The sequence below is a fragment of the Grammomys surdaster genome, unplaced genomic scaffold (genome assembly GCF_004785775.1).
Source record: "Grammomys surdaster isolate TR1022 unplaced genomic scaffold, NIH_TR_1.0 126313, whole genome shotgun sequence".
NCBI classification, from domain to species: Eukaryota; Metazoa; Chordata; class Mammalia; order Rodentia; family Muridae; genus Grammomys; species Grammomys surdaster.
Window position 1 is genome coordinate 10,580,151 of NW_021621113.1, and position 12,845 is coordinate 10,592,995.

The 12,845-nt window shown below is 53.7% G+C and overlaps 1 protein-coding gene across 1 annotated transcript in view; it reads right to left on the reverse strand.

Annotated features, from left to right (window-relative positions):
- Alpl (alkaline phosphatase, biomineralization associated) overlaps positions 1–12,845 on the reverse strand; it is a 52,684-nt gene that overhangs the window by 1,798 nt on the left and 38,041 nt on the right. The window contains exons 3-10 of the mRNA XM_028759756.1: positions 12,397–12,516; positions 11,895–12,010; positions 10,748–10,922; positions 9,459–9,634; positions 6,255–6,398; positions 4,543–4,612; positions 3,296–3,430; positions 215–406 (exon numbers count right to left, since the gene is read on the reverse strand). Coding sequence (XP_028615589.1) covers positions 215–406; positions 3,296–3,430; positions 4,543–4,612; positions 6,255–6,398; positions 9,459–9,634; positions 10,748–10,922; positions 11,895–12,010; positions 12,397–12,516 — 1,128 coding nt within the window. The remainder of the gene's footprint in view (positions 1–214; positions 407–3,295; positions 3,431–4,542; positions 4,613–6,254; positions 6,399–9,458; positions 9,635–10,747; positions 10,923–11,894; positions 12,011–12,396; positions 12,517–12,845) is intronic.

A 12,845-nucleotide genomic window follows, 5' to 3' on the forward strand; every position in this document is an offset into this window, starting at 1 on the left:
CTCTCTCTCTCTCTCTCTCTCTCTCTCTCTCTCTCTCTCTCTCTCTCATTCTCTTTGCTGGCGTACTCTACACACCCACTCATCGCCCAGGTGATCAGGTCTCTTGGATTCTCCCACCCCCCCACTAGTATCTCAACTATCGTCCTCAGTTCTCACGGGATCTCAGCAGGTGCTGCCTTGATGGCTTTCCCATCCCAGGGACAGGCCTACTCACCAAAGATGGAGTTGCCCCGGGGGGTATATCCACCGAATGTGAAAACGTGGGAATGATCAGCAGTAACCACGGTCAATGTGTCTTTCTGGGAAGTCATGGCGCCCGCCTTTCCGATGGCTTGGTCCATCTCCACTGCTTCATGCAGCGCCTGCTTGGCCTTACCCTCATGGTGCCCATGGTCAATCCTGCCTCCTAGGGGACATCAAGACAAAGGCCTCCCATGAGGCGACAGGGGAAGAAGCCGTGCCCTTACAGGCCCCGGGACACTGTCATCAGATTGATGTCTCCTTGATAGGGGATGACAATGACCTTCACCAGGGACTTCCTTCGCCAGGCCTACCTCAGGCATCTTACAGTCAAGTGGCCTTCAGAGGGTGAGCAAGGAGAAAGTGGGGGGCAGGGCATGTGGGGAAAGCAAAGCCACAGAGAAGGGAGAACCACAGGACCCAAGCCTGGATCTCTCCCACATGCCTGTGCTCCTAGCTCAGCCCAGCTCAGCATCCTTAGCAGTTTTAAGGGGTGGCTGAAGCCTTCCGCAGAGGGAAAGGGAGGGAAGGGCGAGGGAGCATGCCTAAGTCCCTACTGTGTGCTTAGCATGACAAAGAGGCATTTGATTTTATGACAGCCCTGGGCAGTGGGGGTGTCTCAGACAGAGCAACTGAGGAAGTGTGGGGGAGTGATATTTCCACGGGAGTACCAGATAGGGGCTCAGGTCCAACCCCATTCCAAAGCCCACAGTTTGTTTCGTCCATAAACATATCCCTATAAGCAGAAAGGATAGAGACTTCACCCTGGCACAAGTCCCCAGATCCTGGGCAGTGTCAAAGTGGTCTTGCAGAAAGGCCAATGGAAGGCTGAATCCCATAACGCCAGACCCTTGGGGTAGGAACATGCAGGCCTTAGCTTCCCGCAAGACGCCACCTAGTGGTCACTCCCAGTTCTGAGGGTCGTGAGCTGGGGCACCAGGCGGTACTCCCTCTCCACTAGCTTCATTCACCCTCACTGCTGGCCTGGCCGGTGGGTTGGCAGGGCGGGCAGGCTGACCTTCCCTTTGTTGTGGTTATGGGAGCAGCTGGTCTGGCAGGCTGGCCTGGCCCTGTTCACAAAGAGGACCACTCCCAGGGGACCCGTGTTCACCACCACTGGTTCCTGGCGCTTCCTCAGATCAGAGGCCTGCTTGGGGCCAGGCCGAGACCGCTGTGCTGGTGGGAACCCCAGGGCTTGGCAAGAAGGCAGCCTAGCTGGGCAGGCGGCCACTGGCCTCTGGAAGGTGGAGGGGCCCAATTGGGTAAGTGTATATCGAGGACGTGTGTGTGTGTGTGTGTGTGTGTGTGTGTAGTCATGCCCATGTGTCTTCATGGGGTAAGAACATGCATATCTCAGCAGGGCCACCCAAGGGACCACAGAAGGCAAGGGCTGTAGAAATTCTGGAAACTCTGTTACTTCCTATTGTTGCTTTGGCTACTATGTAATTACAATGGTGGCAATGGAAACACTGAGGTATACGTTTACTCTCTGCTCCCCCAGGGCTTATGGAGCTGCTGGCTACTGTGTGCTGTGTGCCCACGCTCCACGTGGGTGTGTGCCTACGTGTTTTTTCTCAACCCCTTCCCCCCTTTATTTAGTTCTAAACTATTTTATTATTTATTTATTGTTTTGTTTTGTTTTGAGACAGGATTTCTCTGTTGTAGCCTTGGTTGTCCTGGAATTCACTATGTAGACTGGCTTCAAGTTCAGATATCTGCCTCCCGAATGCTGGGATTAAAGGCATGCACCACCACTGCCTGTCTTAGTTTTGTTCTCTCTGTTTCTTTGTCTCTGTTTGTCTCTCTGTGCCCGCGCGTGCGTACGTGTGTGTATGTGTGTGTGTGTGTATGTGTGTTTGTGTGTTTGTGTGTATGTGTGTGTGTATGTATGTGTATGTATGTGTGTATGTGTGTGTGTATATGTGTGTGTGTATGTGTGTGTGTGTTTGTGTGTATGTGTGTATGTGTGTGTATGTGTGTGTGTGTTTGTGTGCATGTGTGTATGTATGTGTGTGTGTATGTGTGTGTATGTGTGTGTGTGTGTGTATGTGTGTGTGTGTGTATGTGTGTGTGTGTGTATGTGTGTATGTGTGTGTGTGTGTGTGTGTGTGTACGGGGTGCCTGTAAAGGTCAGAAGAGGGTGTCTGATAACCTAGATTGAATTTTTGGCCAGAAATTTATGCCCAGTATTTTCACCACAATTTTTAACCACCCTTCTGTGCCCAGATAATTTGCATAACCTTTCTTCTAGACTCTTGTGCCTGTACAGTGCCTAAAGCCATAGTTGGAGGTGGCTATGAGGTGTCTGATGTGGGTACTGGCAACAGAACTTGGGTCTTCTGCAAGAGCTGGGTTTTAACCGCTGAGCCATCTCCCCTGCCCCTCCACCTTTGTTTTTGTTTTTGTTTTTTTGTTTTTGTTTTGTTTGAGACAGGGTCTCTCACTGAACCTGCTGGTTATGAAGTCAGCTAGGCTGGCTGGCTGGCCCCCAAGCCCCAGGGATCCAGCTGTGTCCACTCTGTCAGTGCCGGTTCACAAAGGTTCTGAGATCTGAACTCAGGTCCTCATGCTTGTTGTGTGGCAGGCACCAGGGAGATGACAGAGCCACCTCCTTCAACCCTTAGTCCTTACTTCATACTTCTGTGAATGATGGGGCCGAGTCACCGCTCTAGGATAAGGGGACAATTTTTGGCCTCATTTTACAAAAATGCTTAGTGATGGTCCCACAGCCATGGATGATAGTATGTGACAAGAACCCAATGTCAACCCCCTGGCCTCTGACAGGTTGGACGGCCCTCCACAGCCAGGGCTGAGAGAAAGACTTCTCAGAGGAACACAGCTTCTCCTCTGCCGGCTTCTCCTCTGTCAGGAAGCCCTCTCAAATTGGGCTGGTAGACAGGAAGACTTCCCTCCTCTGAATTCCCACTGTCTTTGTGGGGAGCATCCACCGAATGCACTCTTCACCCTGAAACTTGCAGTTCCCTTTGAAAGCTGTGCCACTCCATCGCCTAACCCACGTCCTGTTTCTGGAAGATTTGTCTCCACCACGCCTTACCTTCCACCAGCAAGAAGAAGCCTTTGGGATTCTTTGTCAGGATCCGGAGGGCCACCTCCACCATCTCGGAGAGCGAAGGGTCAGTCAGGTTGTTTCGATTCAACTCGTACTGCATGTCCCCGGGCTCAAAGAGACCTGTGGGCATGGCAAAGATATGGGTGCCAAGAGCCCCGAGCCTGCTGTGAGGACCCCAGGGAACCCAGGGTGTCACAGAGGATACAAAAGCCCCTACACTCAACTTGGAGGAAATATAGGAGTGGTCGTACCTGGGAGGCTTTGCGGATCCAGAAGTGGATTCATTGTTTTCATTCTCCTCATAGTCTACCCCACTAGGGGCACGGGGCCTATAGACCCACCCCCACCACCAGGGGTACGGGGTCTACAGCACACCTTTACCAGGGGCGTGGGGCCTACAGCCCATCCCACTAGGGGCAAGGGTCTACAACTCACCCTACTAGAGGCACGGGGTCTACAGCCACCTCAGCAAGGGCACGGGTGCCTAGAGCCCACCTCACCAGGGGTACAGGGTGGGGTGCTTACATTCCAACTTGCGGAGGAGAAGGAGGAGGGGGAGGAGGAGGAGGAGGAGGAGGAGGAGGAGGAGGAGGCTCCAAGGGGCCTAACAACTTGCTGTTTTCAGCAGGTGAAAGGGCAGACCTGCGACTCAAACCCAAGAGGCCGCAGCACCTCGTCTCTGAGGCAGTGGACTCTGGACTGGGCTCAGTGGGGACAATATAAACACGTGCATATTTACAGGTGAGGTCTGAGGGCTCAGTGGCATGCGCAGTGAAGCGGCATGCGCATGTCTCTCCTGTTCTCTGTCCACAGTTTACTCCCACGAAAGCCGTCCCTCACCTAGACATCAGGCAACAGCCAAACAGCAGCTCCAGGGAGCCCAGTGCACCCTCTGTGCCACGCCACCTCGTAGCAGCCGGAGCTGACCTCCAAGACGGTGTGAGCCACCAGGCTCCGGAGTGCCCACTCCCTCTGCTGGCCCCTACTCTCTAGGGAACAAGGATTAACCCAAGGACCAGCAGAAGCTTGCCTGGCTGGTTTTACCCTGGTGTGCTGTGTGTTCGTCTCCGAACTTGGGATTTTGTTGTTGTTGTTTGTTTGTTTGTTTGCTAACTGGGGCTCATCTTAACTCCACAAACCAAACCTTTTCCCCTTCCGCACCCTGGGAGGCCTTGTAATTGGGGACTGCTTCCTACAACTGCAGCCGTGGGCTCACCACCTTCTCTACTTACCTAAGAGGTAGTCCACCCTGGAGGGGTCAAGGGCCAGCAGTTCAGTGCGGTTCCAGACATAGTGCGAGTGCTGGGGGTGGGAGAGGCTGTGTCAGCACAGGCCTGGAAGGCCGGGAAAAGCTCCAGCTGGCCGCAGAGTCAGAGTGGCTCAGTTCCCCTGCATCATCCTGCCCTGAGCACCTACCATCTCTGGACTCAAGAAATGACAGCTGTACAGAGATTATTGGGTACAACCCAGGTATATGAGGATCCTGGGGACTGGATCAAGGAGAGCTTCCTGGTGGAGGTGACACCCTTTTGGAGGTCCAGAAGGCAAAGTAGGAACCAATCCATCTGGGATCAAGGTATTGCTTTCCCCATAAGGGTGTCACAGGGTAAGTCACAGAGAGCTTGAAGGCCTACAGAAGGGAATGAGTGCTGTTTGGGGGTCTCTGGTGTTTAGGGGCCTCTGGAGAGCCAAGAGGGAGTGAAGTTCACTGGCTATGCTTTGGGAATCCCATCTAGGAGGGGAGATAAGGAGGCCCTGCCTGGATTGTGTGTGCTCAGCACTGTGGGGAATTTGCTGTGTGTCTTCAAAGACAGCTCTTGCCTTCTCTGGGCAGTGGCCTTAGGGGTAGGTTTTTCAATCCTCTAGGTTGCTCTGAGGCAGAAGGAGGAGGAAGCGAAGAATCTGGCTTGGGTCCCCAGGGCCCTGCTGTGACAACCAACACTCATAGCAGTCTCTCAAGACTGTCCCCACTTCACAGATGAGGACACTGAGGCACGCGCATATCAGGGTTATTGAGAATCACTTCTAGCTCCTCTATCGATGTCCAGAATTTGGGACCCAACAGTGACCCTACTGGGTAGGGCTCATGGCAGTAGTGCAGGCCCCTCCCTGTGCCAAAAGCCTATAGAGTCCCATGGCAGAAGAATGGCTTGCTCTTCCTGATCATAGCAACTGAGGCCAGGAGCAGGGTACCTCTTTAGTTTGCCCATCCAAGCTGCCCCAGGAGGAGAAAGAGAAGAGAGTCTCTCACTCCCAGAACCCCTATACAGCCATGGGGCTGTCCCCAGCTCTGCCCACCTTCCCCTAGCTCAGCTTCTCATGCCACCAAGCCTCCCCGGGGACTGCCATGGAACCCTGAGAAATCCAACCCCAGAGTGACATCAAAGCGGCTGCCAGGCTGCTCCCCACTGTCTTCAGGCCTGACCACAGTCATTTCCAGACCCAGCTGCCCGGCTGGCCCACAAGCGGCAGATTTAAAGGGCCAGAGGCCTCTCAGACGAACCAGAGTCTGGCCTAACCCTGCTCCAGCCTCCCTCTCAGCCCACTGGTGCCCTGGCACAGGGGATTTACTCTGAGGGCTGACACCTCCAGGCTCAGCCAGCACACTTTTGCTGTGCCTGCCCACACCCTCCCGTTTGCTCAGGGTTTCTGTTGTGTTTCCTCTGCTTGCCTCCAGAGGCACTTCCTGCGGTCCAGGCACATGACATTCCCTGTGTTAGGTGCCCAGCCTGTCTGGGGTCCATCCAGGTGCCTCCCTGACCCTGTCACCATCCCCCTTGGTGCCCTTCCTACAAGGAGCAGGAGTGTCTGTCAGGCACGGGTCTGTAAAGTAGAGCAAACAAGAACATCTGGACTCTCACTGGCAAAGACCATTCCACACATGGATGGGGGTGTCCCGTGGTCCATGGTCCCACAGCTGAGGTCATCTGCAGCCCTTGGTTACCTTGTGTCTGGGCTTGAAGCTCTTCCAAATGCTGATGAGGTCCAGGCCATCCAGCCTTGTGCCCCTGGCCTTCTCATCCAGTTCATATTCCACGTCAGTTCTGTTCTTGGGGTACATGTACTTCCGGCCGCCACCCATGATCACCTGAGGGACAAAGGAGCCATCACACCCAGGGTTCTAAATTGTCCAGAAGCCCCAGGGGTCCCGGCTTGGAAAGCAGACAGCAGAGTCTGGGTGGAGGTATGGACAACTGCCTTGCCAGGTAAGGCCTGGGTCAGCATTCCCTCTCCGGACTATTTGTTCAGATTGGAGAGATAAAGTTGCTGACCTAGCAGGACCGTGGTTTGGGGCTTCTAAGTGGAATATTAGTGTTCTTGTATAGCTACCATCCCCCAGCCCCGTAAGAAAGCCCGTTTGCTGTGTGTTGGGCCCTGAGCCAGTAAGACAGAGTAACTCACTCAATCTCCTAGCCAAGCTGCTAGGGAAGTGGTTGGCACTTTCTCGCTATAGACACAGAGATGTGATTTCTTGCCCTTCGGCCACACAGCAGCGCATGGTGCTGATAAGATTCAAACCCAGAACCCACTGTTTCTCTACCAGAAGCCCCCCAGTGCTCTGCTGTACGAGTGAAGCCAAGGATGGGGCCTCCGGGAGTGTCTTCTCCCACAAGTGAGTAGCCTCGGCCAGGGAGGTCTCGGGGCAGCCCAGCTGGGAACCAGCCCACTGCCTGGGCAAACACGGGCCGTCTCACGTCTGTGTAATCACTGCCAGGCTAATTTTATCCACTGTGGCTGGCATGCGAGGGCGGACGGATGGACGCGGGGTTGTTTGTTTTCCTAGGGAATCCATGTTTGAAGTCCTAACTATTTTTAAAGCAGGGGCCAAGAACATAACAGCCACAGCCCATGGTGACCACCATACTGTGTCCTTCTGTCACCGTAGGCACCAGCCCAACTTGCTGCCCCTGGCTGGCACCTGAGGTCCACTGTCTCCAGATAGGCCAAAGTTCTCTCTCTATTCTATTTCCCATGGCCAAATCAAGGTTCGAGGGGGTAAGGAGAGAGCTGGTGGTGGATGTGGGGAAGGTACCCAGGGACAGCCACAGGTTCCCAGGAAGACCAAGGACACTGAAGTAAAGAGCCAGTGCTACTGCTTGTTAACTAAGGGGCTATTTCTTTGATCTTACAGGACCTCAGTTTCCTAGTCTATAAAATGGGAATGATTATCCAGAGAAGAAAGGCAGTCACCCAGTGTTGCTGGTGGTCCCTACAATGGAAGCTGTCCCTCCAGAAGGGAAGAATGAAGACGGACTGGAGGGGAGGGTCTTGCTCCCATCATGTGGGAGGAGCTTGGATAGTTCTGACTGGGTCTGGGAGAAAGGACTCCAGGTCTCTGGCGCCTTCTCCTGTTCCCACAGACCCTGACCCCTTGACATTTTCAGTGTGGAACTGAAGCCCCCAATCTTCCTGCCCAGATCGCATGGTTCCCAGCCCAGCGGAGACTTCACACGGCCTCATTAAACTCCCAAATAACAGACTTGCTGTTTGCCTTTGGGGTTTGGGTTTGTCTCGCTCTCTCACTCTCTTTAAAGCGGAACATATTTATTCTCAGAGCGGACACCAGGATTTTTGATTCTTGGATGGTCTGGGGAGTTTTGGGGGATAGCCATGACAGAGGGGCAAACGGAACTTGGACAGCGAGGGCAGTGGGGGCTTTAGGAAGTCCCCTTTCTATTCCTTGGCTCATGCCTTCATGGCTCCAGGAGACCCCAGCACCCCTCACTGCCTCCAAAGTTTTTTTCCCCCAAAGTGCCTCTCTCTGCCTCAGTCGCTCCTGCCTCAACTGGCTACAGAGTTACTGTAATCACCCCATCCCCCACCTCTCCTGCTACAGGACCCATGTTCTCCACATGACCTCATCTTGGCCTCCCGCAACCTGTGGGTGGGGCTTGGGGGTGGGAAGTGGGAGGAGGAAGGAGGGAGAGGGCTGCGGGTTGATAAAGCCAGAGGGGTGGCTGTGTCCCAGGTGGCTCTTACCCAAGAGGAGTCAACAGGACCAGTGGTCCTGAAAGCAGCGCTTCACCCGCTACTTTAAGAGAGCCATGGGGCTTGAGGCACAGAGCAGAGAGAGATGGGACCTGGGTCCGTTGCTTTCTCCGAGCCTCACTGGGCCCATACTTCAGGCTCAGAGGTTCTAAGTCACAGTCAACCCTCATAGTAAAGAAAGAACAATTCAGAAATTCTCCCCAAGAGCTGAGGTCTGCATGTAAGAACCTGCTTGGGTGTTGAATTCTGAGCACCAAGGACAGGTGGCTTACATACAAGAGCTGCCACTTGAACACTCCAGGGGGCCAGGCTCTGTGCCAAACTCAGCTGGGATTTTCTTACTTAGCTCTTCCAGTGAGCTGTTGGAGCAGGTCCAGTGGGCAGAACAGTTGTCCAAGGGGAGGCTCAGAGAGGTTAAGTAACAGCCCAAGGTCACACAGCAAGCAAAAGGCAGAGCACGGGTGGGAAAGGCATAAGATGCTCTGGCTTCTTTCTGGACATGTCAGCTTCGTGTGCAGGCATGTGCCACTCTGTGCAAGTGTAAATTCGTAGGGCAGGTCATCCCCTAAGAGCATACTGTGTGTGTGAGGGGTGTCATTGAGTCCTATGAGGGAGTGCTATTGCATGCTCTGTGTGTGTGTGTGTGTGTGTGTATATATATATACTGTATGTGTATATCAGTGTATATTGTGTGTGTGTATCAGTGTATACTGTGTGTGTCAGTATATATTGTGTGTATGTGTGTATGTGTCAGTGTATATTATGTGTATCAGTGTATATTTTGTGCATGTACATCAGTGTATACTGTGTGTGTGTGTCAGTGAATACTGTGTGTGTGTATGTGTGTTTATCAGTGTATACTATGTGTATATGTGTCTGTCAGTGTATACTGTGTGCAGGGGTGCACCATCAGGTTCTAATTTATGGAATAATCCTTGGGCACCCTGGGTGTGGCAGTCACATGAGACTTCACCTCATAGCCCCACCACAGAGAAACCTTACAGAGGCTGCCTGTCCCAACCACAAATCCCTTAATGGGTTGGGAGCTCTCCTAGGTCTGTGGGGTACCCAGGCCTTTCCCAGGCCATCCCATGGCTGAGGCCCCACCAGTCCCTCCCTGCCCCCACCCCGCAGCATCCCGTGCTGCCACCCCACTCACGTCAATGTCCTTGATATTGTGCATTAGCTGATACGCGATGTCCTTGCAGCCCTGGCTCAGAGCCTCGGGTGGCATCTCGTTATCCGAGTACCAGTCCCGATCAGCCGAGTGCGCATAGGCTGCACTGGGTGTGGCGTGGTTCACCCGAGTGGTGGTCACGATGCCCACGGACTTCCCTGGAGTGTGGGACAGGAAAGATTAACACCCCCTTGTAGATAAGGAAGTCCCTGCAGACTTAGCTCTCCTTCCCTGCCATAGAAAGTCTCCCATCAATCAGTTCCTCTGGACGCCTGGGCCTCAGTTTCCCTAGTTTACGGGAAGACAGATGGACAGATGCAGCTGAACCCCTTTCCTTGTACCTGGGGTGGGCTAGGGTCCTCTCCTCCTTCCATGACTTGTGGAGCCTATGCCTATAGGACACCCTAGGTGGCCCCAAAGGGACGTCAGACGGGGAGAAAGGCTCTGTCAACCTGCCTTCAATGTCTCTGAGGCAAAAGGAGGGAGTGTTGGGAATTGGTTCTAATGCTTTTATTAACCGGCTCACCCAAAATCAGGAATCTGTGTCTCCAGGTGTTGGAGGTCCTTGTCCCCAGTTGGTTTTTGATCTATCAATAAAGAGCTAACAGCCGATGGCTGGGCAGGTAAACTGAGGCGGGACTTGGGGATTTTTGAGGGCTTGGGACTGGGAGAGAGGAAGAGGAGAATCACCATGTCTCAGAGGATCAGACTGAGAGCTGCAGAAGGAAAATCATCCGAAATGTAGGTGGTAAGGGAAAGCGGGCCCTATGGGCGGGGCCGCCCAGAAGGTAACAGGGCAGCAAACATAAAACATAGATTTAGAAGGTGTAGAGCCAGGAACACTGGAGGGAAGTGTGTGCTAGCTGCGGGGAGGGTTAGAACTGCCCAGCCTTTGAGTTAGTCAAGGCATATTTAAAATTAACTGGTGTGTGTGTGTGTGTGTGTGGTTTTTTACTCTCGAATCTAGATAGCTCTTGGGCAGGTACACACATGCAATCTGTTGGGAGCACGGAGTGGTTAACTAATTACGCCTCTAAAGGAGCACCACTCTGAATTCTGCAGACTGGCCCTGGCTTTGTCCTTTGACCTTCTCTCAAAACAGCGATGGGCTTCGTGTCATGCACTCTGTAGTGAAGCGCACAGACCCAGGATACAGACTCCTTAGTTAGGAAGGAGTCCCCTGGCTCCTCCTCAGCCTGATTCCGCCCAGCCATGCATGAATGAGGAGATTGCAATCCAGACAGTCACAGAATGTGCCTGCGATGGCTCACCAGCATCCTTGGCCCAGCGTAGGATGGACGTGACTTCATTCCCCTGAGTGGTGTTGCACCGTGTGCGCTCAGTGGCCGCACTCACTCCCACGGTACCCTCGTTGGCCTTCACACCACACAAGTAGGCAGTGGCAGTGCCCGCGCTGTCGGGGACCTGAGCGTTGGTGTTGTACGTCTGCAATGGACCGAGGGTCGGGGGGTGAGTGCCCACCGTGGCGATCCCACCTCCATTTTCATCAAGGGAGCAGGGTCTGAGGGACACTGCTGTCCATGGAGGGCCCCCAGAACCACAAGGTCACCTGACTGAACTGCCTGCTTCCTACGCCCTGACAAAACTCAAGGTTTCTCTCTAAGTATCGGAACTATGGAACCAGCAAGGGTGGGCTGAGCAGAGGGAGAAGAAGAAATGTATGTCCCTGAGGGAAAGGGATACTGGGAGGGGAGGTGGACCTGAGAGTCCAGCCTGGCTTCTCTGCTGTCCTTGCAAATGGTCATCACTATGGCCAGATTTCCTAGGGAAATCCCACAGGGAAGACCTACCTCCCTGGCCCCATGAACCCAAGAGCTCGCCAGAGGTCCAGAAACTATAGTCTGCCCCTCAGAAGAAGCTAGAACTTGACTCTGGGTGGCTAGGAGGTATGGTGCTTGTTATACACACACACACACACACACACACACACACACACACACACACACACCGGAAACCTCCCCTCAACAACCACAACACACAGGGTATTAAATGATGCATACTGGTAATCTAACCCAGGAGGTGAGGACTGGGCTGACTCTGTTTACACGAAACACAAAAGCAGGCACAAGGAATCAATGGTGTAGGGGTCAGGTCGGTGGCTGCTGTCAGTGGAGGAAGAGACAAGGACAAGACACAGCTCAGGGGATAGCCGGTCCATGTTCAGTGACAATAGCCAGGTGCTGGTTACACAGACACCAGCAGCTTGGGAAAGATTCACGCTATACTATGCGCACTCGTTCCTGGGTATGTTATACACACGAGAGGGTCTACATTGGTAAAGTAAAAGCTTCAGAAACCTTGAGATTGGCTCCTGGTTTCACGGTGGGACCATGGGACCCAGAGGTCTGATGGCCTTGCAGTTCACCAGGTCGAGAGTGGACCCAGGATAGGGCTCACCTTAGAGAGGGCCACAAAGGGGAACTTGTCCATCTCCAGCCGGGTCTCCTCGCCTGTGTTGTGGTGTAGTTGGCCCTTAAGGATTCGGGCAGCCGTCACTGTGGAGACACCCATACCTGTGGAGGGGGGTGGTGGACAGAGAACTTAGGTTCTCAGGCCCTTCAGTCAGCTTTCCCAGGCTCCCAGAGCTCTTCCCTTCAGTGCTAAGACAGGCAAGGTTAGTGGGCAGCAGACAGAAGGACATGATATGTCACTGGATGGTCTCTCTGTCTTTTCATATTCTCAGGGTGACACGTTGGTCCCTTTCTCCTAATCTATGTCTCAGAGCCCTCTGCCACAAGTTCCTTTCACCTGATACCAGGAATCACATTTTCTAGCCACCCATTGCCTCAGGCTCCAAAGCCCCTCCCCTCCCCCATCTCAAGGCCCCCAGCTCCCCCATCCCCAGCCTCACTGCCCTCAGTCCCTTCATCCCCAGTTTCACTGCCCCCCCGAGCCCCACCATCTCCCAGGAACATGATGACATTCTTGGCCACGTTGGTGTTGAGCTTTTGGAGTTTCAGGGCATTTTTCAAGGTCTCCTGGGCTTGCTGTCTCCAGTAACTGGGGTCTTTCTCTTTCTCTGCAGAGACAGGTGGTTATTTGGCAAGGTGGGGAATGGGCTACCCGTCCCCAGAATTATAGACACCCCGGTAGTTCATTGCAGGGGCTGAGATGTGCTAAACATGGAGGGCGGAGTGAAGGCTTGTGAACAGGTTCCAGGCAAACCCCGTAAGCCAGCCTGAGGACGCTGGCATCTTCATGCGTCGCAACACGAGGAAACCAAAGACCAGAGACACCAAGTGACTCTGTCCAAGACACAAAGCAGGAACAGACTCAGACTTTGGCAGAGCTGGACTTCCCGGCAAAAATCCACCCTTGCCCTTCACCAGCGGTGAGCAGCCATTGGCA